Below are 23,014 nucleotides of genomic sequence, written 5' to 3' on the forward strand. Positions count from 1 at the left end.
TATACATATATCGAAAGTATAACATACATCTTATGCACTAACAAAGAATTCATGTTTTCATGTTTTTTTTTTGTTTAGGTCTTTCTTGATAAACTTCCAGATGATTTTGCTGCAGCTGTTGAAGAATATAATAGCAAAGTTGCAACTGTCTTTGGGCGTTTTCTTCTTACAGCTTCCAAGTTGGCAGATATAGAGAAGGAATATCAGCTTCCACTCTCAAATATCAGTAAGTATTTCCTAGCATATACGGTTTTGGATTCTGGAAGCGCTCATGTAAAATTCAACTATTTATCAGTGAGAGCAGCTGATGAAGGGCAATCCGACTCCCTTTAAACACCATAAACGAGAAAACAATACACAGCGCTCAATCTCTGATCACAGCACTAAGACTAGAAATGTTAACCAATATAGATTCTAAATGGATACAATATAGCACTTATGACATGATATACCAATATGGAATGCACACATTAAATAAAATAAGTGTCCAGGTGTGCCCTTGTTACCAACAAAGTCCTATATGTGGCTTGATTGTGAGCTGTCAGTATGATCTGGTATCATATGTCTTGCGCATACTTGCCAACTCTCCCGGAATGTCCGGAAGACTCCCAAAATTCGGGTCTGTCCCCCGGACTCCCGGGAGAGCAGGCAATTCTCCCGATTGCCGGTGGGTCGGTAAATGAAACGGAGGGGGCGGGGCGTAGTGACGCCATGTTCGCGTCATTTTGGCCCGTTCCCTATTTTTATTGGCCAACACAGTGATGACTGTTTGGGGGCGGGGCTAACGGCATAATTCTTTGAGCCCCGCCCCCACAAGCCCACCTGCCTCCCGATACACAAGTTGCCAATGTTGGCAACTATGGCCTTGCGGTGCAGACTCCATATAGATATGTGAATAAACAAGCAGATGGTATCAAGGAGTTAGGAAGCTTGTAAATGTTCAGTAACTAATTAAGTTTAGTGATGGTTGTGTGGCTGAAGTATGATGTGGTCCAATCAATCCTCTGGGTATAAGGATACCATGTGAGCTGTGCCAGGTGCCAGATATATCTAGTCTTTGGAATCCCTTGTTCACACTGGTAGTCATAAGCAGCACATCTCATGTATAAATGTTGTCATATAGTATTGAATAAATGTTCCACATTAGAAAGTGTAAACATTTATTGATAAAAACAAAGTATCTACTTACATATAAAATTCAGGTGTCAAACGACCTCCGTTAATCAGAATAATGTTCATCCCATAAAATAAGTCCCATAAATGTGTGCGGCAAGGTTAGAAAGACTCGTCTTTTACGACTTTTTTAAAAAAAAATTGTAACACAGAAAAATATGTAACACAGCTGAATGCAGAAAGTCATTAACTACCCTGCTTAACTGGATACAAGCGTGTCTGATTGACTTGAAGTACAGAAACAGATGCTCAACAAGATCGATGATCTTGAAAATAGATCAAGACGTAATAGCCTTCGACTAGTTGGCCTCCTGGAATTCTTTAAAGGTCATACCTTAATATACTTCCTTAGAGTGAACCTACCAGCCCTACTTAATGTGTCTGAAGATCTGAAAGGGTTAGAGAACGAGAAGGCACACCACCTGGGTTCAACTAGAGACAAACTTGACAGCAAACCTCGATCGATCATCTTTAAATGTTTGATTTACATTCACAAAGTTAAATTCTGGACGGCAGCCAAGCAGGGGGGGGAATTCTGTGGCAAGAGAAATGACTACTTTTATTCCAGGACTATTCCACAGAGGTCTCCAGAGCTCGCAAGGAGATGTCTTCGGTCTGTTGACTCCTGATTAAAGAAGGAAAGAAATTTGATCTTATCTATTTGGCAAAGCTGCGTTTATTTCAAGTCAAGGAATTCCGGGACTTTAATAATGTTGAAGATGTCCAAGCTTTCCTTGATGAAAAAGAGTCAGAAAGACTGGCTCAATCCATGGACACATAACTCCAAATTATGAGACTCCTTGGGGAGATGAGTATACTCTCTTAATGCTAGTTATTGTTATTCTGTCATTTTGGATAAGTTTTTTTTTTCCTATGCTTATAATAGTCACTGAATTATATGACAGGGACTGTTCCCAGGTCTGCCGGTTGGTAACAAATATACTACTTACTGACCTAATATTTTTCTTGAACGGTTGGATCGATGGCTGATGATACCCTCCAGGTATCTCCGGATGTGTCCAGATATGTCCAGCCATTTCCAGATATCTCTTGAAAACCTCTTGCTTGCTAACTTGGGTTTGAATCCTTTTTGTTCCTTTTTTTTTCTGGACTGATTTTCATGCTATTATTGTCCACATACCCAAAGTTGATCCATATTTGCACTAGTGTTTATGTTTATCTTGTTATTGGATCTACACTGTTAAACGTGTTATAGTTTTTTTTACAGTTTTACATGTTCATATTTCGCCTATATAGCATTCTGTTTCTACAAATTGTGGTCTGTCAGAGACCATCACACCTCATAGCTAGCTATGATGAAAGCAATGTTATTCCCTATGTCACAGAGGATACGGTTCAGTGAGGCCGACCTTCTGGTCTCCAGTTGTATTTCCAACCTTGCTCACTATCATCATCATCATCATCATTTATTTATATAGCGCCAACATATTCCGTAGCGCTTTACAATTGGGGACAAACGTAATAAACTAATAAACAAACTGGGTAAAACAGACAAAGAGGTGAGAAGGCCCTGCTCGCAAGCTTACAATCTATGGGACAATGGGAGATTGACACATGAGGTTAAGTATACATTTTGCATCTTGGCCCAGCCAGACTGCAAAGGTAAGGTGACTCATAAGCTAAATGATCCTGTCACACAACAATGTTGGTCCGGGGGTAGTTGTCTTGTGTGAAATTGTGTAACAGGCTAAAGGTAGTGAGGTTAAGATGGTGGTTGAGGAATATTATAAGCTTGTCTGAATAGGTAGGTTTTCAAAGAACGCTTGAAAGTTTGTAGAACAGAGGAGAGTCTTATTGTGCGAGGGAGAGAGTTCCATAGAGTGGGTGCAGCCCAAAAAAAGTCCTGTAACCGGGAATGGGAGGATGTAATGAGGGTGGATGAGAGACGCAGATCTTTTGCAGAACGGAGTTGCCGAGTTGGGAGATATTTTGAGACAAGAGAGGAGATGTATGTTGGTGCAGCTTTGTGCAACCTTGTAGGTTAGTAAAAGTATTTTATATTGGATTCGGTAGAAGACAGGCAGCCAGTGTAGAGACATACAGAGTGATTCAACAGAGGAATAGCTATTTGCAAGGAAAATCAGTCTTGCCGAAGCATGCAAAATAGATTTTAGGGGTTTGAGTTTGTTTTTGGGAAGACCAGTAAGGAGGGAATTGCAATAGTCAATGCGGGAGATGATTAGTGCATGAATTAAGGTTTTAGCAGTGTCTTGTGTGAGATATGTGCGGATTCTGGAAATGTTCTTTAGATGTATGTAACATGATTTAGATATAGAGTCAATGTGGGGAACAAAGGATAGGCGTGAATCAAGGATTACACCTAGGCAGCGAGCTTGTGGGGTGGGATTTATGGTCATGTTATCAACAGAGATAGAAATGTCAGGTATGCTCTTGTTGGCGGGTGGGAATATTATTAACTCTGTTTTAGAAAGATTAAGTTTGAGTTGACGAGAGGACATCCAAGATGAAATGGCAGAAAGACAGTCAGTTACACGGGACAACACAGATGTCGAGATATCAGGAGAGGATAGATAGATTTGGGTATCATCCGCATAGAGATGATACTGAAAGCCAAAGGAACTTATTAGATTTCCAAGAGAAGCGGTATAGATAGAGAACAGCAGAGGACCTAGCACCGAGCCTTGTGGTACTCCAACTGATAGGGGAAACGGAGCAGAGGTGCCTCCAGAGAAATTAACAGTGAAAGAGCGATTAGAGAGGTAAGATAAGAACCAGGATAGAACGGTGTCTTGAAGACCTAGGGATTCTCTCTTCCTTTCCCTCCCCTTTTTACTTTCTATTCTCACGTTTATCCCCTTTAATTCCCGACTCCACCAACTGATTATCCTTACATACCTTTGTTGTCTAGGATTTTGATAGTTATGAGGGTGTTAGAGTGGGGTAGGTGAAATGAGGGATGGGTGTCTTCAATTTATTTTGTTTGACTCGAATTTGACATTGCAATGATTATCATTTTCTTTGTGGGATGTAAGGTTCTTTAAAGATATGATCTTGGAATGTCCACGGTATAAACTACCCAGTTAAGAGGAGGAAGATACTGACCTATATCAGTAAACTGAATTCAGATATCACGTTCTTAGAAGAAACACATCTCACAGACTCGGAACACAAGAAGTTTGGCATGTTCAGACAGCGGGTTCTTGCATACTCCTCCTACTCATCTAAATCTAAAGGAGTTGTGAATACTGGTACTTAAAGATCTCCCTATAATTAGCCTTGACAAACAAGTAGATACAGAGGGTAGATACATACTTCTGGAAGTCACTTTAGCTGACACGCAATACCTTCTGTGTAACGTATATGCACCAACGGTTTACCATAAGCCGTTTTATTTAAAGAGTGTTAATAAGTTATATGCACTTGTTGATTCCCGTATAATATTGGGAGGAGATTTTGACATAGTCTCCTCAGGAGTGTTTTACAGACAAAGAGCGACTCAGGGGCAACCACGACGATTTAAAATTGGTATAAAATATATGGAGCAATAATTACTACTTACGGATATCTGGCGATTGAACCACCCAACTAATTTGGAATATACGTACCATTCTCCAAATCATAATACTTTTTCCAGAATTGATTATTTCCTAATATCTACCTCTCTAACCAATTAATTATAGATGCAGAAATCGAACCTAGTAGCTTTCCAGATCATGCACCTATCTGGTTTATGCTAGAGATTAATACCAATATGGGAACTTATAAACAATGGCGATTCCTGACAAACTTAGCGTCCTCACAACAATTTCAAAATAGACTAGACGTCGTGTGGACCATGTATGTTCAAAACAACGAGGACCATGTTTTGGACCCCATTCTGTTCTGGCAGGCAGCAAAGGCAGTATTCAGGGGGGATATTCTATCTTTTGTCCACAAAATAAAAAAGGAGCAGTCTGAGACTTATTTGAAATTTTAGAAGGACCTTAAAACAGCTTTCAAGAAATGGTAATGCCTCCCTAAAAAGGCTTGCAATGATGAACAACAGGTACACTTTGATGATGTTTTCACACAGTTAGGAGATAAATTTCTTAAAAGAGGTAGATACCAGATCTATAAGTATGGAAATAAAATTAGTAGATTACTGTCTAATCTGCTCACGAAACAAGTCCCCATACGATAATTACATCTTTGCGGGCAGGGAAATACTATTTTCCAAACTTTTTTAGAAACTCTTTACAGCCGAGAAGCTCCCAACTTAGAGAATAAACAGTCTTTCTGTTCCCAGATTGTGCTCCCCCATCTCTCCAAGCCACAGGCTGCTTCCTTGGTGGCTCTAATCTCTGAAGAGGAGGTCATCGCAGCAGTTAAGCATCTAAAACCCAATAAAGCCCCGGGGCCCGATGGTCTATCTGGAGAATTTTATAAAATCTTGCTCCCTAGGATTGCTAAGACACTACAGGCTTTCTACAATGCATTACTAGAGCACAAATCCCTTCCACCACACTTCAATACTGCAACCTTAAAAGTCCTGCCAAAAGCTGGCAGAGACGCTGAGTTGCATCCTCCTATAGGCCGATATCATTGTTAAATACTGACTATAAATTCAAAACAAAAATTTTGGCTGAACGTGTAAAAATAATACTTCCTACAATCATACATCCTGACCAAACTGGGTTTATATGGGGTAGGAACTCTGTATCTAACATAAGGAAAATTAACATGGTCCTTCAGTTGGAGTGGGAGTCTGGTGGGGATGATCCCACCCTGCTATTCTCGCGGGATGCTGAGAAAGTTTTTGACTTGGTAGACTGGGGTCATCTTTATGAGACTCTCTTTTGATTTGGCTTTCCTATGCAATTTGAGGAGATAATCAAAACTATATATATAAAAACTCCAACACAGATATTGGTTAATGGCTACCTCTCCCCACCTAATCCTATTTGTAGAGAAACCCATCAGGGTTGCTCATTATCCCCGTTATTGTTTGCCATTGTGCTGGAGCCATTGACAGTAGCTCTGAGACAAGCTAGTATGTATTGTTGGATTATGGTGCGGAGAACAGAAGTGAAACTTTCCCTTTTCGCTGACGATATGCTACAGTCTCCAAACCCAAAATCTCCTTACCAGCAACACCACACCTGTTATATCAGCATAACTTTAATCTTCTTATTAATAAGTTCCAGGAGCAACTGAACAATTGGAAACACTTGCGAGAGTTGTTAATGGGAAGAACTGCCATCATTAAAATTATCATCTTTCCTAAATTGACATACCCCCTCCTAATGCTACCCATAGCTCTTGGTAAGAATGATACGTTGAAATGTACAGCCCTTTTCTGCTGATTCGTCTGGCAAGAGAAGAAACCTACATTAACAGGACAGATGCTTGTCTTGCCTAGGCGAGGTGGAGGTTTGGGCTTTCCTGATATCCAGGCCTTTAACGAGGCCGCCATGTTCAGATATGTGTCTGATTGGCTGTTACAACTAGATCATTTTACTAATAGGGTATTGGAAGAAGAATGTTTTTCCCTTATGCCCTAGCCGAGCTCCTGCACCTACCTAAGACCCTAATTCCATCAGAAATGTTACATAACGTTCTGTTCCATGACACCTACGCTGCTTGGTTGACAATCAATAAGAAATTCTATAATAACCCATGTTCCACTAAATACCTACCATTATAGGGCAATCCAGAATTCACCCCTGCACTTGACAACCAGACTTATGAAGTTTCGAATAAGAAGGGCATTCTTACGGCGCTGCGGAAACCTTGTGGTGCCTTATAAATAAATAATAAAATAATAATAATGATAATGATAATGATAAAAGAGGTTTATGTGTTTTCACGTACCCATTTTTACATTTACTTACAGATCAGCCGCTATGTCACAAGGAAACAACGAGCAGTATTACCAATCAGTGATAGCGCATCAGTCAATCTTGAATCTATACTAGGATTTTTTCGACTACATAAATTCAAAATTAGATACCTATATACAGACCTGATAAACACAGATGTGTCCTCGGTGTGGCTGAGGGTTTGGGAGTCCTGGAAATGGAATTCGATCCCCGGAGGAAATTCTGGCCCATATAGATCATATCATGAAAGCCCTTCATTCGGCAAGGCTTCAGGAAATTCATATCAAGACGGTTAATAGGGCATTTATTGCTCAAATGCAAAGAAAACATATGGTGGACTCTGAATCTGGCCTTTGCCCTAAATATAAGAGTAACCAGGCTACACTGATACATAACCTATGGACATGCCCCATAATACCTAAATTTTGGAACAAATTGACCGCCTTCCTGAACCTTACTTTCCGGCTACAGTTACACCCGCACTGTGAAGTGTTCCTGTTTGCTGCTTTTGATATGCGGAAAGATAATTTGAGAGATCTTCAAATAATACCCATGTTAACAGTTACTATTAAAAAAGCTAAAAAGCTATCTTGGGCAGATGGACTTTGCATATATCTCCGACAGTGCTGGAACTAAAGAAGGAATTGTTGAATACCTTCTATATTTTGATAGACGTGCTACCTTCTCTGACTTGGAGAAAGGGGTTAAAAACTTTCATGCCAGATGGAGTGTGTATATAGAAACTCTAGATAGTCATACACAATCCCACATTATGTGAGTGTTTGAGGGCACTAAATTGTCATTACTGAGAAGACTGTGATATTATAAACATTGAAGTAAAAAAGTAGAACATTAGTTATTTTATAATATGCCAAATGTATTCCTTTCCCTAGATGAAGATTTTGGATGCTATGTTCCTCTTTGCAACCCCCCCAGCCGCCTTTTGCCTCTGTACTACTTTACTCCTATGTTGTATTACGTTACATTACTTATAAACTCTGAAACTGAGAAATGTGGAGCGATCCCCTCTGCCTCTCCCCCCCTCATCTCCTTCTATCGCCTATCGCTTGTTACGATTTTGATGCCTTAGTCAGTATTAGCACAGGCTTACCTAGGGCGCGGAGTCTAACGGCCTTCCGGTCTTCACCAAGAACCACCGCAAGGTAGTGTGGGCTTAGCTGCCGAAGAACCGCAGGTCGCGGCCCCCAGATTAGCCTACTGACGTAAGGGAGAAAGTTCTAAGTGATGGCAGGTAGACAAGAAAATAGACAATGCGGTGCAAGTACAGGCACTAACCGTTAATTCCAGGCTTTGTAGGTCTGGAACAGTAACCGGTAGATGCACGGAGGCGATGGGTGCGTGGCAGGATCCAGAGAATAGTTGGTAATACAGCCGGGTCGGTACACAGAAGCTATCAGGTATACGGTGCCAGAGGGAGATCCAGAGAATAGTTGGTAACACAGCCGAGTCGGTACACAGAAGGTATCAGGTATGCGGTGCCAGAGGGAGATCCAGAGAATTGTTGGTAACACAGCCGAGTCGGTACACAGAAGATAGTCCAGTTGCGTAGTGCCAGGGATAAGCCAAAGAATAGTCAGGTCACAGCCAGGTAGGTACACAGGAGTAGGAGGAATAGAGGGGTTAACAGGGAGCAGGTTCACAGGAGTCAGGACACAGGAACTGTAGCCAGGAACAGGAAACACATTGCTCTGACACAGGCAGCGTGTCAGAGCAGGGGAGATATAGGATTTTGAATTCCCCGCCCAGGAGTCACATGATCAGCAGCAGAGAGAACCCGGAAGTGCGGCAGCGCTAACAGAAGAAGCGCTGAAGAGATGGACACTGCTGTCAGCTCCCGCTGACAGCGCAGCGGAATGGGAACAAGGTAAGTTCCTAACAGTACCCCCCCCTTCAGGGGTGGCCTCCGGACAACCTATAAGGCTTTAGAGGGAACTTGGTATGGAATCTCTTCAACAAACTCGGAGCATGAAGGTCTCGTGCAGGAATCCACGAATGCTCTTCAGGACCGTAACCTTTCCAGTCAACCAGGAACTGCAAGGAACCTCTGGAAATCCGAGAATCTAGAATCTCCTTCACCTCAAATTCCTGATCTGGTGCAGAAATAGCAGCAGGAGGTCTTGAAGAGAAGAATTTGTTAACAACAAGTGGTTTGAGAAGGGAAATGTGGAAGACATTGGGAATCCTCAAGGTAGGGGGTAATTTTAATCTAAAGGCCACCGGATTAATGACCTCAATGATCTTGAAGGGACCGATAAATCGGGGAGCGAATTTCCTAGAAGGAACCAACAAGCGAAGATTCTTTGTAGACAACCACACTTTGTCACCAGGAGTAAGTAGTGGAGACGGTCTTCTTTTTTTGTCAAATTCTTTTTTACTGATGGCAGAGGTGTGAAGTAATTTGCGTTTGATAAGATCCCACCTAGATGAGAAGTCCGATAGAAGGGAATCCACTGCAGGAACCCCAGAAGCGGTTAACTCTTTGAAGGGTGGAACTTTAGGATGAAATCCCTGAAGAGCAAAAAAGGGAGAAATGGAGGTAGAGTCGTGTGAATTATTATTGTGGGCGAATTCTGCCCAAGGTAATAAATCAACCCAATCATCATGTTTAGCTGAAATGAAACATCTGAGGAATTTCTCCAATTCTTGATTCGTCCTTTCCGTGAGACCATTACTTTGCGGATGATATGCAGAAGAGAAATTTAACTTAATTCCACAAAGACGAGAAAAGGCCCTCCAAAATCTTGCCACGAACTGAGTTCCTCGATCAGAAACGATAATATCTGGACAGCCATGTAGGCGGAAAATTTCTTTAATGAAGAGTTGAGCCAGAATAGGAGCAGAAGGGAGACCTTTTAATGCCACAAAATGAGCGGCTCGGGAAAGGCGATCGGTGACCACCCACACTACTGAGAACCCTCTGGAGGAGGGTAAATCTGTGATAAAATCCATGGAGAGATGACTCCAAGGTCGATCCGGAATTGGCAGAGGCTGCAGCAGACCGTATGGAGCTTGACGAGGAACTTTATTTTGAGCACAAGTGGAACACGCCGTCACAAACTGTCGAACGTCCGAACGGATAGCCGGCCACCAATAACTACGGGAGATAAATTCCAAGGTCTTCTTTATACCGGCATGACCAGAAAAACGGGAGGCATGAGCCCATTTAAGGAGTTTAGTTTGGAGATGTGGAGGAACCAAAGTCTTCCCGTGAGGAATGATCACCCGAGTAGGAGTAGTAGCCAAAATACATTCTGGATCTAGAATAGACCTAACACTCTCTTCTTCGGTATCCATAGAATCAAAGGAACGAGAGAGAGCATCAGCCTTCTTGTTCTTGGACCCTGGTCTGAAGGTAATGATCATATTGAATCGTGAAAAAAATAAAGACCATCTGGCCTGACGGGGATTGAGGCAGGATGCAGTTTGTAGATAAAGCAGGTTCTTGTCATCCGTAAAAATAGTAACAGGAAATCTGGCTCCCTCCAAATGATGTCTCCAGGCCTCCAAGGCCAATTTGATAGCAAGTAGTTCTCTGTCTCCAATGCCGTAGTTTTTTTCGGTGGATGAGAATTTACGAGAAAAGAAGCCACAGGGAGAAAACTTTCCAGTAGAATTTTTCTGAGACAAAATAGCTCCTACTCCAGTGGAGGATGCGTCAACTTCGAGAAAAAAGGGGAAGGAAGAATCTGGCTGTTGAAGAATAGGTGCCGATGTGAAGGCTTCTTTAAGATACTTGAAGGCCTCTACCGCCTCTGGTGGCCAGGTCTTAGCGTTGGCAGATTTCTTGGTCAGGGAAGTGATGGGTGCAATAACAGACGAAAACCCTTTGATAAAGTTGCGGTAATAATTAGAGAACCCAATAAAATGCTGGATGGCCTTAAGTCCAACCGGTTGGGGCCAATCAGAAATCGCCTTTAATTTCTCAGGGTCCATACGTAATCCGGAGCCAGAAACCACGTGACCAAGAAAAGGAAGATGCGTTTTTTCAAAGACACACTTGTCCACATTACAGTACAGTCGATGCAACCGAAGGCGTTGAAGAATCAAGGAGACATGATGGCGATGAGTAATAATATCAGGTGAAAAAATAAGAATATCGTCTAGGTAGATGACAACAAATTGATACAGGAAATCCTGAAAAACTTCGTTAATGAAATTTTGAAAAACCGCAGGAGCGTTACAAAGTCCAAATGGCATGGCAAGATACTCAAAATGCCCATCGTGCGTATTGAACGCCGTCTTCCATTCATCCCCTTGTTTAATACGGATAAGGTTGTAGGCCCCTTTCAAATCCAGTTTAGAAAAAATTGAAGCTCCCTTGATCCTATCAAAGAGTTCAGAGATTAATGGTAAGGGGTACCTATTCTTTTTCGTTATGGCGTTGAGGCCACGGTAGTCTATGCAAGGACGCAATCCGCCGTCCTTCTTTTTTACGAAAAAGAAACCTGCTCCTGCTGGTGACGAGGATTTCTGGATAAAACCCCTGTTTAAATTCTCCTTAATATATAGGGACATGGCCTCTGATTCGGGTAGAGATAATGGAAATACCCGTCCTCCTGGGATAAACGTGCTCTTCCCAACTGCATAGGCTCTTCCTCCGGTGTAATAGGACTTTGGAAGCGAGGAGCCAAACGGAAAGTAGATCGACGGGAACTCTCTCTCTCCTGAGTGCGTTCACGGAAACGTATATCAATCTGGCTACAGAGAGAGATCAAAGCATCCAGGGTAGTGGGTAACTCTCGGGCTGCTAGCTCGTCCTTAATACGATCGGACAAGCCTTGCCAAAATGTGGCCACTAAAGCTTCATTGTTCCAACGAAGTTCGGCCGCCATAGTGCGAAATTGAAGGGCATACTGGCCCAGAGTAAGGGTACCCTGGCGCAGACGGAGGAGTCCAGAAGCTGCACTGGAGACTCGTCCGGGTTCATCAAAGATGCGTCTGAAGGTTTCCAAGAAAGTGGCACAATTATGGAGAATGGGGTCATCATGTTCCCAGAGAGGAGAAGCCCAGGCAAGCGCTTGCCCAGACAATAAGGAAATAATATAAGCGACTTTAGTTTTCTGTGTAGGAAAGTTTCCGGGCAAAAGTTTGAATTGAATAGCACACTGGTTCAAGAAGCCTCGGCATTCCTTAGGATCCCCATTGAACTTGGGTGGGTTAGGTATGCGGAGTTGAGAGGTGGTGGGAGCAGATACAGCTGAACCGCTTGGAGCGGGGGCAGGCTGTGGGGCCGGAGCAGGTGGAGGATTAGGAGCTGCCACCTGAGCTGCTTGGAGAGTATCCAACCTGTTAGACAGAGTCTGCAGAATCTGTAATAACTGTTCTTGATTTTTCCCCTGTTCCTCAACCTGAGCCGCTAAGTTATCCAGTAGTACTCTCGCAGTGGGATTCCCTGTCGCTTCCATCAGTTAGATAAGGGTCAGAGCAAACTGTTACGATTTTGATGCCTTAGTCAGTATTAGCACAGGCTTACCTAGGGCGCGGAGTCTAACAGCCTTCCGGTCTTCACCAAGAACCACCGCAAGGTAGTGTGGGCTTAGCTGCCGAAGAACCGCAGGTCGCGGCCCCCAGATTAGCCTACTGACGTAAGGGAGAAAGTTCTAAGTGATGGCAGGTAGACAAGAAAATAGACAATGCGGTGCAAGTACAGGCACTAACCGTTAATTTCAGGCTTTGTAGGTCTGGAACAGTAACCGGTAGATGCACGGAGGCGATGGGTGCGTGGCAGGATCCAGAGAATAGTTGGTAATACAGCCGGGTCGGTACACAGAAGGTATCAGGTATACGGTGCCAGAGGGAGATCCAGAGAATAGTTGGTAACACAGCCGAGTCGGTACACAGAAGGTATCAGGTATGCGGTGCCAGAGGGAGATCCAGAAAATTGTTGGTAACACAGCCGAGTCGGTACACAGAAGATAGTCCAGTTGCGTAGTGCCAGGGATAAGCCAAAGAATAGTCAGGTCACAGCCAGGTAGGTACACAGGAGTAGGAGGAATAGAGGGGTTAACAGGGAGCAGGTTCACAGGAGTTAGGACACAGGAACTGTAGCCAGGAACAGGAAACACATTGCTCTGACACAGGCAGCGTGTCAGAGCAGGGGAGATATAGGAGTTTGAATTCCCCGCCCAGGAGTCACATGATCAGCAGCAGAGAGAACCCAAAAGTGCGGCAGCGCTAACAGAAGAAGCGCTGAAGAGATGGACACCGCTGTCAGCTCCCGCTGACAGCGCAGCGGAACGGGAACAAGGTAAGTTCCTAACATCGCTATCTCTCTCTACCCCACTCTTAAATTGTTAAAAATTCTTATTTGTACAGTTCATCTTTGTACTTTGAAATGTATGGTGTACTGTAATATGTAATCTCTGTACAATAAAAACTTTTGGAAAAAAAAAAAGTACTATACAATGTAGACATTAGGATTGAACATGGAAGTACCAGCTTAAACATGGTCAAAGTTTCAGAATGTATCACATTTTTTCAACATTAGAACCGGTTTGACAATAGCAAGTGAAGCCATAAGCTAAACGACCTTAAACTCAGGTGGTAGGGTTAATGACTGGTTCTTACCCTCTCGGGGTTAAGTCCAATGCAGATCCCATCCAATGGGCTGTCCATGGGAGTGTCTCTGAGGATAGTATATTGCTCCTCCCAAGGCATGCTGGGTCCTCTTTCTCTGCTGGAAATCTGCTGGAGGGAAGTGCATAGTGTATCCTGGACTTAGTGCGGTGCTGTCCTTATCTGTTCTTTTCGTTCTCCTTTCATTTATTTTTATTTACTTGTCTGTCCCAAGCTCACTTCTGTTCCCCTGCATTAGTTTTCGACCTTACTTTTGTCCGCCAATCACTGATGCATTTCGTCATTCACGACTTTCTTCAAGGGTTTAACCACACTGTGACAAACGGAGTTTAAATAGTCTGAGTTCACCAGTCATATCACATAGACGCCGGCATTACGTCTCGTATAACCGTGCATCACATCTGGTGACATACTTCCGGAATATAGCTTCCGGTATTCTGAAAGGCCCCTATTCGGATGTTTACATAATACATTCATATGACATTACTCCAAAGTATCGCGGACTTCCAGGTTACAACTTCCGGCTATCTGAGAAGCCCCTATTACCACGGACTTCCGGAAATCTGAAAGACTTCTATTTAGACATATATAGAGCCTAATCTTCCGATAAAGTATAACATCCCCATACATATTATCATATATAATAACATAAATAGCATATTCCAAAGCATATTATTTATACAGATAATGTTTACAGATAATTCATGCAAAAATTTATACAAGGGTTAAAAAAGATTGCAAAAGAAATCATACTAGTCACTACCGGGACCATAAAATCCCTCTATGAATTTACATCAATATATATCAAATATGAATTATATAAAATATAAAATAATATAAAAAGTTGAAATACATAAAAGACATAGAAGAGACGCATATGTCAAACATTATCAACATAGGACCTAGACAAAGGAAAAAAGAGAAGAGAGAATATAATTACTAAATAAAAGGGGCAAATTCGAAAGCTTCATTGAGCCCCATGGGCGTTAAAGTATCGAGTTTAAAAATCCAGTACATCTCCCGGCATGCAAGTTTATTATCCAATTTGCCACCCCTGTCTCCTAAAGTGACGTGTTCTATTGCTTTAAACTTAAAACCGCTATAATCTCCCCCGTGATATTTTAAAAAATGCCTGGTACCGAATTTAGCTTGGACTTCTTTTTAATAGCCCTAGTATGTTCCTGCATCCTCAGCTTTAAAGCCCTCTATGCTTTCCCCACATATTTCAAATGACAGGAACATTCTATTGCATAAATCACAGAAGAAGTATTACAATTCATAAGATTCTAAATTCTTGTTGTTTACGGGAATCTGCAAATATTTTATTTTTCACATCAACCAGTTTACACATGTTATAACTGGAGCATTTATAGAACCCCGTAATTTTATTTAGAAAGGTACCTTTTGTGTTATTTATATTTTTTAGCATACTAGGTGCTATAAGGACTTTCACATTTTTAGTTCTATTAAATATTATATCTGTTTTTTTATTAGCTACTTTACCCAAAATTGGGTCCATCTGAATGATACTCCAATCTCTATTATATCCGGTTATAAAAGGAATTATTGTATCCTTTTCTTTCTTAGTTTTATAAGTGAGCATCTTTTTTCTACCAAGACAACGTGTTTTATCTAAAGCCTCATTGATTACTTGATTAGGGTATCTTCTCTCTTTAAACCGATCCACATAGATTTGTAGCTGCTCGCCACAAGTTATTTCATCTGTGCAATTTCTTTTAACAAGGATAAATTGCGAGAAGGGAATGTTGTTTTTCCACTTCCGTTGATGGCAGCTTCCATAATGCAAGTAGCTGTTGGTGTCTACCTTTTTGATAAATGCCCTTGTAGTAATCATTACATTTTTTATTTTCAGAACAAGATGCAAAAAATCTACACTCACATCATCAGATTTAGAAGTAAATCTCAAATTCAAGTCGTTTCTATTCAGATAATTAAAAAATTATTCCAGCACATCTGTTGGGCCATCCCAAATCATTGTAATATCGTTGATATACCGATGATAAAATACTATGTGTTTCAAATAGGGGTTGTAAACATTATGTACAAAATCTAGTTCCCATTTTCCCATGTACAGATTTGTGAGGCTATGTGCAAATGTTGTGCCCATCGCTGTGCCACATGTTTGGAGGTAGAACACCTCTAGAAATTTAAAATAGTTCCGTGATAGAATAAACATAGCTAGTATACATATAAAACTCTTGTGAGCGTCGCTCAAACTATTATCAAGGCCCAACAAATAGATATATAAAGGACCTGAACTTCAAAATATATATATATATATATATATATATATATATATATATATCTAATATATAAATGCTTAGCGGCGTCTGTGTGTGTGTGGAAAAAAAAACCCAAGTTGCAGCGCCACCTGCTGGGCAGAGTTATACACTGACCTACTAAATTCTTAGTGTGTGTAGGAAAAAAATTTCAAAAAGGGCTGAAATTTGGTAGGGCTCAAACTCATTTTCGTGAGGTAATTTTACCTCATGAACACACATGTGTAGAGGCGTGCGTTAGTGTGTGTGTGTGTGTGTGTGTGTGTGTGTGTGTGTGTGTGGAAAAAACTATTTTCTCAGAAAGGGCTCATCCAATTGACCTGAAATTTGGTATACTGACATTATTTGACAAAAAAATTAGAATAGTCAAGTCAGTTAACTTCCATCATCCCCCTTTCCCCCTGTGGGAGGGGTAGTAAAGGCTAAATTTACGAGTTGAGGGGTCAAACTCATTTTCGTGAGGTAATTTTACCTCATGAACACACATTAAAAAGGGCGCTTGCGTCGGGAAGTAATGATCTTCCCCTGAGGAGGCCTGGGCTAGGCCCAAATGCATGACAAGAACCTTTTTAAGACCTTAAGTATCTTGATTTGACTAGAATGCATGAGTATCATGCACGGGTTAACTTGTGTATATATATATATATATATATATATATATATATATATATATATATATATACACAAAAATAAATAGAAGAGGATGCACACAATTAACCACAATAAAATATAACAACAAAAGGCTGTCCTTAATTGTTCAAATAAAATGAACAGACCAGCACCAGCATCTGAAGTTAAAACTTTAAAAGAAAAATACAAAAGAAATGTAAAAAAATAAAGATACATTACAAAAACATTTCCTAACCAATGATTGCTTAAGTTTGAATTGCTGTCATCAAGGAAAGGTGCGGTCTGTTTATTTAATTTAAACAATTAAGGACATGTGTATATATATATATATATATATATATATATATATATATATGGGTACGATCCGCACTACACATTTCTGGACAAAAAACAATTAAAAACATATACCATATGAATATAGGTTTTTAGTTATAAAGCTATGCTATTCACATAAATTTTACTTTTAATATAACTCAATGCCAATTGGATATATAGCGTCCTGATGTCCTGCAATTTTCTGGGTATCATATTTTCACCACAGAAATAGATTTCTATATAGGGGAAAAACAGCCACAAATAACAAACAAATGTGCTGTGGCCAGAAATAGAAGAACGGTTCCTGGTCACAGCACTGAACCCCACCCTGTCCATTTATTGCTGTTTGTGATCAGGGCTGGTGCTGGGATCTTCTGCTCTGCCCTGACTGAAGTTGGTGCCTATGGCACTCTACAGAGCATGCACATGAAGTGGCTTCATTGACTCACTTATGGCCTGACCATATGTCCGGTTGCCTTAGGTGAGCAGTATTTTAGACACAGGGGATGTCACATACTTGACGACGCTTGATTTCTCAATTGACTTTAACACATTGCCAGCCATCCTTCAGCGGCCTATAAAGTTTCTCAGCTAAGGACCATGGCACTCATTCATTTAGGTTTGGGGCAGCTACAGCTGCAGCTTTAACAATTTATTCCACCACAGCGTTTGCTGTGGAGGATGGAAGTCTGATGGCTACGGGAACTGTTGGCACAGGCGAAACATGCTGGAGGTGTCCATTTGCTACTCGCGTGGCACGTTTGTTTGGCATTGCATTTTCCTTAATCCTGTAAGTGCATTTCCGGTTGTACTCAATTTGATAGGGTTAGACCCCTTGGGGTCGGGAGCCCGATTTAGTACAAGCCGCTGGACTCCTCATGCCAAATTTTAGTTTAACATACTATTTTAGCATTCTTTGTGGTTATTGATCCATCCCTCTGCAGCACCCACTCCGTTGGTCTGGGGCAGTTATAGCCACAGCTGAGGCAGGCTTTCCTTAGCTGCATTTAAGTTCCTGGGCAGTTGGCAGTAACTGCTTCAATCAAAGACAATAAATTTGGGGAATGCCTTTGGATAAACTTACCTGCACACTGGGACTCCAGTATAGGCCCAGTAGATCCGGGTACACAATTTGCAGGGCTTGATCCCATGAGATGGATCTATGGCTGGTACATGCAGAAGAATCCTTCCTCACTAAATTTAAATTCAATGTGTTGCCATACTCCCCCACCCTTAACCCCCTCTTTACCCCCCCTATTGGGTCCAATACTACCTGTTTTTGCGGTGGTGGACAGTACCAGATGGCCATACACTGTTTGGCTACTATTATTAGTTGTAGCTGACTCGCAATTTGCCATGTCTTGTTTTCAATAAACAGTGAACTTTAATTGTCAACAAATTATCAACAAATTTCCGGTGTCAGTGTCTTTATTTTATTATTAGTACAGGTTAAGTCTTAACGTGTGAGGGGATTTTGCTGCAGTGAAAGTGAAGCATCAACAGTCTGCAGTTTATGACATATTTGTTTTTTTTCACTCTTGACTCTTCTTGCAAGGTTTATTCATTTTGTCACAATACACTGTATGATGCTTAGGGGGGTATTCAATTGACGGCGTGATGGTCGAAAGTCCCGCGCTCTAAAAATATTACCGTTAATATGGTAATTACTCCCTGAGCTGCGAGCTGAAATACAGTGAGTAAATTACCATATTAACAGTATTTATGCGCAGGATTACCATATTAACGGTAATATTTTTAGAGCGCGGGGTTTTCGGCAATCCCGCCGTCAATTGAATATGCCCCTTAATGTCTATGACCCTGATTCATTAAGGAAAGTTAAGTAAAAAAATTGAGTAAGTAGTCTCCTGGACAAAACCATGTTACAATGCAAGGGGTGCAAATTAGTTTTCTATTTTGCACATAAGTTAAATACTGTCTGTTTTTTCATGTAGCACACAAATACCAACTTTAAATTTCAGTGTACAAATAAGCTATCAAGTATTTGTGTGCTACATGAAAAAACCGACAGTATTTAACTTATGTGCAAAATAGAAAACTAATTTGCACTCCTTTCATTGTAACATGGTTTTGTTCAGGAGACTACTTACTCAATTTTTTTACTTAACTTTCCTTAATGAATCAGGGCATATATTTTCTGATTTCCTTACAATTTGCAATCCACATTTTACAATATTCAGGAAACTATTTTCACTTTGTAGGTGTCTTTTGCTTATATTTACTTTAGGGGTTTTCAGTGCTGCAGTAGATGCAAGTAAAAATCTTATCAATTAGTTTTGTCATTGACAGACACTTAAGACAAACTGTCACTGTACTGACACTGGGGAGGGGAGGGGGGGTAATTGCAAAGTGCCGCCAGAGTCCTGCGCAATGTGACTCCTCATCAATGTCCGAAAATTTCAGTACCTCAATAACTGTAAGTGGGCACAGCAGCACAGCGCACTAGGCTCCAATAGCATTCTGGGTTCATTAAATTTCCCCTAATATATTGTTAGCTACTGATTAATACAATCAACAAAACCTGATAACCCCTCAGTGCTGTAAATTGACTGCATTTGCAAACTACAGAAAAAAATCACAAGAACAGCACTCAATATGTTCACATCACGGAAGTTCTTTAAACTGTTTACCTGAATGAATCAAAATTGGGCTTCCATGCACATGCGCACCCCAATTTCTTTAATATGGCATCTGACTAAGGGTACTGCATGTTAAATTTTCTATTTAATAGAAATGTAATGTCTTTTAAACCCTTGGCAATGTGATATGATTTGTTTCTATGAATCTCTTTGGCACATTACAATAATGGCAGTATTATAAGCATAGTCTCATATTAAAACCTGCTACATATGTACATTAAACTTGTGTAGTTAAGTTAAATATTTTTCTTCAGAACTTTTAGTTTTAGACATATTTTCATTTTTTTCCTCCCTCTAAATTTGGTCAATGAATTTATAATACACTGTTCACAATCAGACTTCTCAGGTAAAGAATGCACAGATTCGGGGCTGGTGGACCATCTGATGTCATGTTCTAATGGAAGGAGTGCTATCTCCCCTTTTGCGTGTCTGTCAGGAAATACAGATCATAACTTGATGTCTGTGACAAATGTGAGCAATGTAAGTGGTAGAAGCAATATTTCAAAACATCAAAAAACATAATTGAAATCATAGTGGTGCATGCATTTCTCTCTCTCTCTGTATGTGTGTGTATGTGTGTGTATGTATATTTATATATATATATATATATATATATATATATATATATATATATATATATATATATAAAAAACCTATAAATATATATGTATATCCATCTATATCTGTATGTGTGTATATATATATCTATATATATCTATATATATATATATATATATCTATAAATATATATATATATATATATATATATATATATATATATATATATGTATATATATATATATCAGCCCTGCATATGACTTCAATTTTGTTCAGTGTAGTCATTTTCATTTGATTTCTGCATGAATGCTCTAATCTTACTTATACTACTACCTATACTCATAATTAGAGGGGAGTCCCACCAAGTTACAGATGTTTCTTAAGTTGTTCCTTGATAAAGGTATAACGCATCCATTAATAAATCTCTGCACAGGGAAATTGGCAGCCAAAGAAGACAAATAAGACAGCCAAATACAAAGCCGCCACTTGTTTTAGTGGAAAATTTTGAAAAAAGCCAGCGAAGTTATTATGTAAATAAAACATAAGTTTCTTTGAATGTCAGGAATAGATAAAACAAATATTATTATTTCCACAGGTCATGCTGCAAACAGCTCATATACCTGACAAACATATTCCACTGTTACACCTGGAGAAAACTGATGCTTGTGGAAGACAAATGTCCCTTAACTCTTATGCACTTCAATTTTTCAAACATGGCTCCATACCAGCCATATTAACAGTTAACGGGTATGTATTATTTCAAAATCTATTCTGTATGGCATAAACAAAAATTGTGGGGATAACTAAGGTACTCATTTATGGAGAGAGAAACCAATTGAAATGCCATAAAATAAAGTATTCAGTTAATTGTAGTTTTAAAAAAAATATTTACATTGTATTATCTATGTCGTACTATAGCTATTACATTCAAAAACATCTAAGCTGATCACTGAATGGATTTATTTCAGTATAATAAATTTTAAATACTATCTGTATTTTACATTTAAACATTGGCTTGTTCTTTTTATTTCAAAAGAGTAATTTTAGCACTGCTCATTGTCTATGTATTACCTACCTTTAATTTTTGGGTCTGTTTAATCCATAGAACAGCAGCAGCATTATTCTATTTGGAAAATAGGGCAGATAGGTAAAACTTGTTTGTTTTTGTAGTTTTATAAACAAATATTTTTTTCTTGTAGGTTGTATAGAAGGAATGCATATTACAAGTTAAGCAAATTCCGTCGTTCCATTGAATCTATAAGGTAATATATTATTATTATTATTATTATTATTATTATTATTATTATTATTATTACTCCAATTACAGACCTGAAAGTGAAGTTATAATGACATTTGCCTACAACTAGAAAGCAAACATTCTGAAAGATACTTAGTGAAAAAAGTACTAAATATAGCAGGTATTATGGTATATCATGCAATTGGTTTGCAGTCTTTGTTGATCATGTAACACACCTGTCACTTTTTAAATTATAACTACAGAAACAAATAATGTTTATTAGAAATTAAGCCTGATTCATAAAAGCTTTTAACTAGAATCAGTGACTATTAGATAGCTCTTAATTTGAAATTGTTGTATAGGTTTTACTATATTCATATAATGGTTATTAACACAAGGCATCAATTATAATTATCATACTCTACATATATAAAAAAAGATGCTTTCAACACTTGATTACTAAGAAGATTCCCATTCAAGGAATATAACTCTAATCCTGGTTCCAACTTATCTCAAAACAACTATAGTGAAGAAAATGAAAATAGCTATATGACACGGATTTTGGGACTATTATCACTGTAGATAAATGTTTTATCTCCTCTTAAAGTACAGTTAACTTAATATTCTCATAGCATTTTTTCATCCTTGTGGAAGACATTTACCATATCACACACAGCTCCTGCTACTGGAGCTATTTAAAGTCTTAGAAGTAGATCACCAGAACATGGTTACATGGAAAGAGCAGCTGTCGGAATGATGGATTCTGTTGTTTTCTTTGAATATGTTTGAAAAAATGTGTCAAAAAACTTGCATGGTGAATGAAAAAAGTATTTTCACGGATAGAAAATAAACAAGCCCTATTACTTACTAGCTTTGTTTAAGTGTATGTGATCTACAGTAGAACGTAGCATGGTTTTAAGAGCTCCTCCCTGCAATATATGTATGTCATAATTTATGTGAATGAAAAATTAAAAACAAGGAGAATAACCTACAGTATGATACAGTCAGAGGAAAATAAATGATTAAACTTGTGACAATTAGATGTATGTATGTAGAGACAGCATAAATGTAAGATACTTATATTGAACATTTAAGGGCGTATTTAATTGTTCCTCCGGCCGCCGGAAAAACTAGCGCTCTAAAACTATTACCGTTTATACGGTTATTACTCGCTGAATTTCGCTGCGAGATGAAATTCAGCGAGTAAACTACCGTATTAACTGTTTTTGCGCGCAATATTACCGTATAAACGGTAATAGTTTTAGAGCGCTCGTTTTTCCGGCGGCCGGAGGAACAATTGAATACGCCCCTTAGGGTGATATCTTTTCTTTGCCAAACTATTGCAACATTTTCATTACAGTGTCACTATTTGCACTGCATCTCTTTTTTTATTCAAATACTGGGATCAACAATGGAGGTCCCACAAAACTCTACAGTTATCATTTACAAGCTTGAAATAATAAAGCTCAGCTCCTAAGCAGAAGAAAAAAGTGTAGAACTTATCTTATAGTATAAAACATATGAAATCAGTTATTTATAAAAGCACTGTGTCATGGAAATATCACACAGGAGGAAGTATGTTTGTACACTGATGATAAGTTGCTTTGTTCTTTAACAAGATGGTTCCATCAGTGAGAGAGCATACTGTCATATAGCAATGCACAATACCAGCAGGGAAGTTGCTCTTTTCCCCTTTTCTAGACAAAA

The 23,014-nt window shown here is 39.6% G+C and overlaps 1 protein-coding gene across 2 annotated transcripts in view; it reads left to right on the forward strand.

The window, feature by feature from the left end:
• LOC142139997 (putative ATP-dependent RNA helicase DDX60) overlaps positions 1-23,014 on the forward strand; it is a 382,899-nt gene that overhangs the window by 347,433 nt on the left and 12,452 nt on the right. For both annotated transcript variants that reach the window (XM_075197859.1, XM_075197866.1), the window contains exons 36-39: positions 79-226; positions 19,850-19,992; positions 20,666-20,817; positions 21,270-21,332. In XM_075197859.1, coding sequence (XP_075053960.1) covers positions 79-226; positions 19,850-19,992; positions 20,666-20,817; positions 21,270-21,332 — 506 coding nt within the window. The remainder of the gene's footprint in view (positions 1-78; positions 227-19,849; positions 19,993-20,665; positions 20,818-21,269; positions 21,333-23,014) is intronic.

This window comes from Mixophyes fleayi, chromosome 1, assembly GCF_038048845.1.
Source record: "Mixophyes fleayi isolate aMixFle1 chromosome 1, aMixFle1.hap1, whole genome shotgun sequence".
In the NCBI taxonomy this organism is placed as follows: domain Eukaryota; kingdom Metazoa; phylum Chordata; class Amphibia; order Anura; family Limnodynastidae; genus Mixophyes; species Mixophyes fleayi.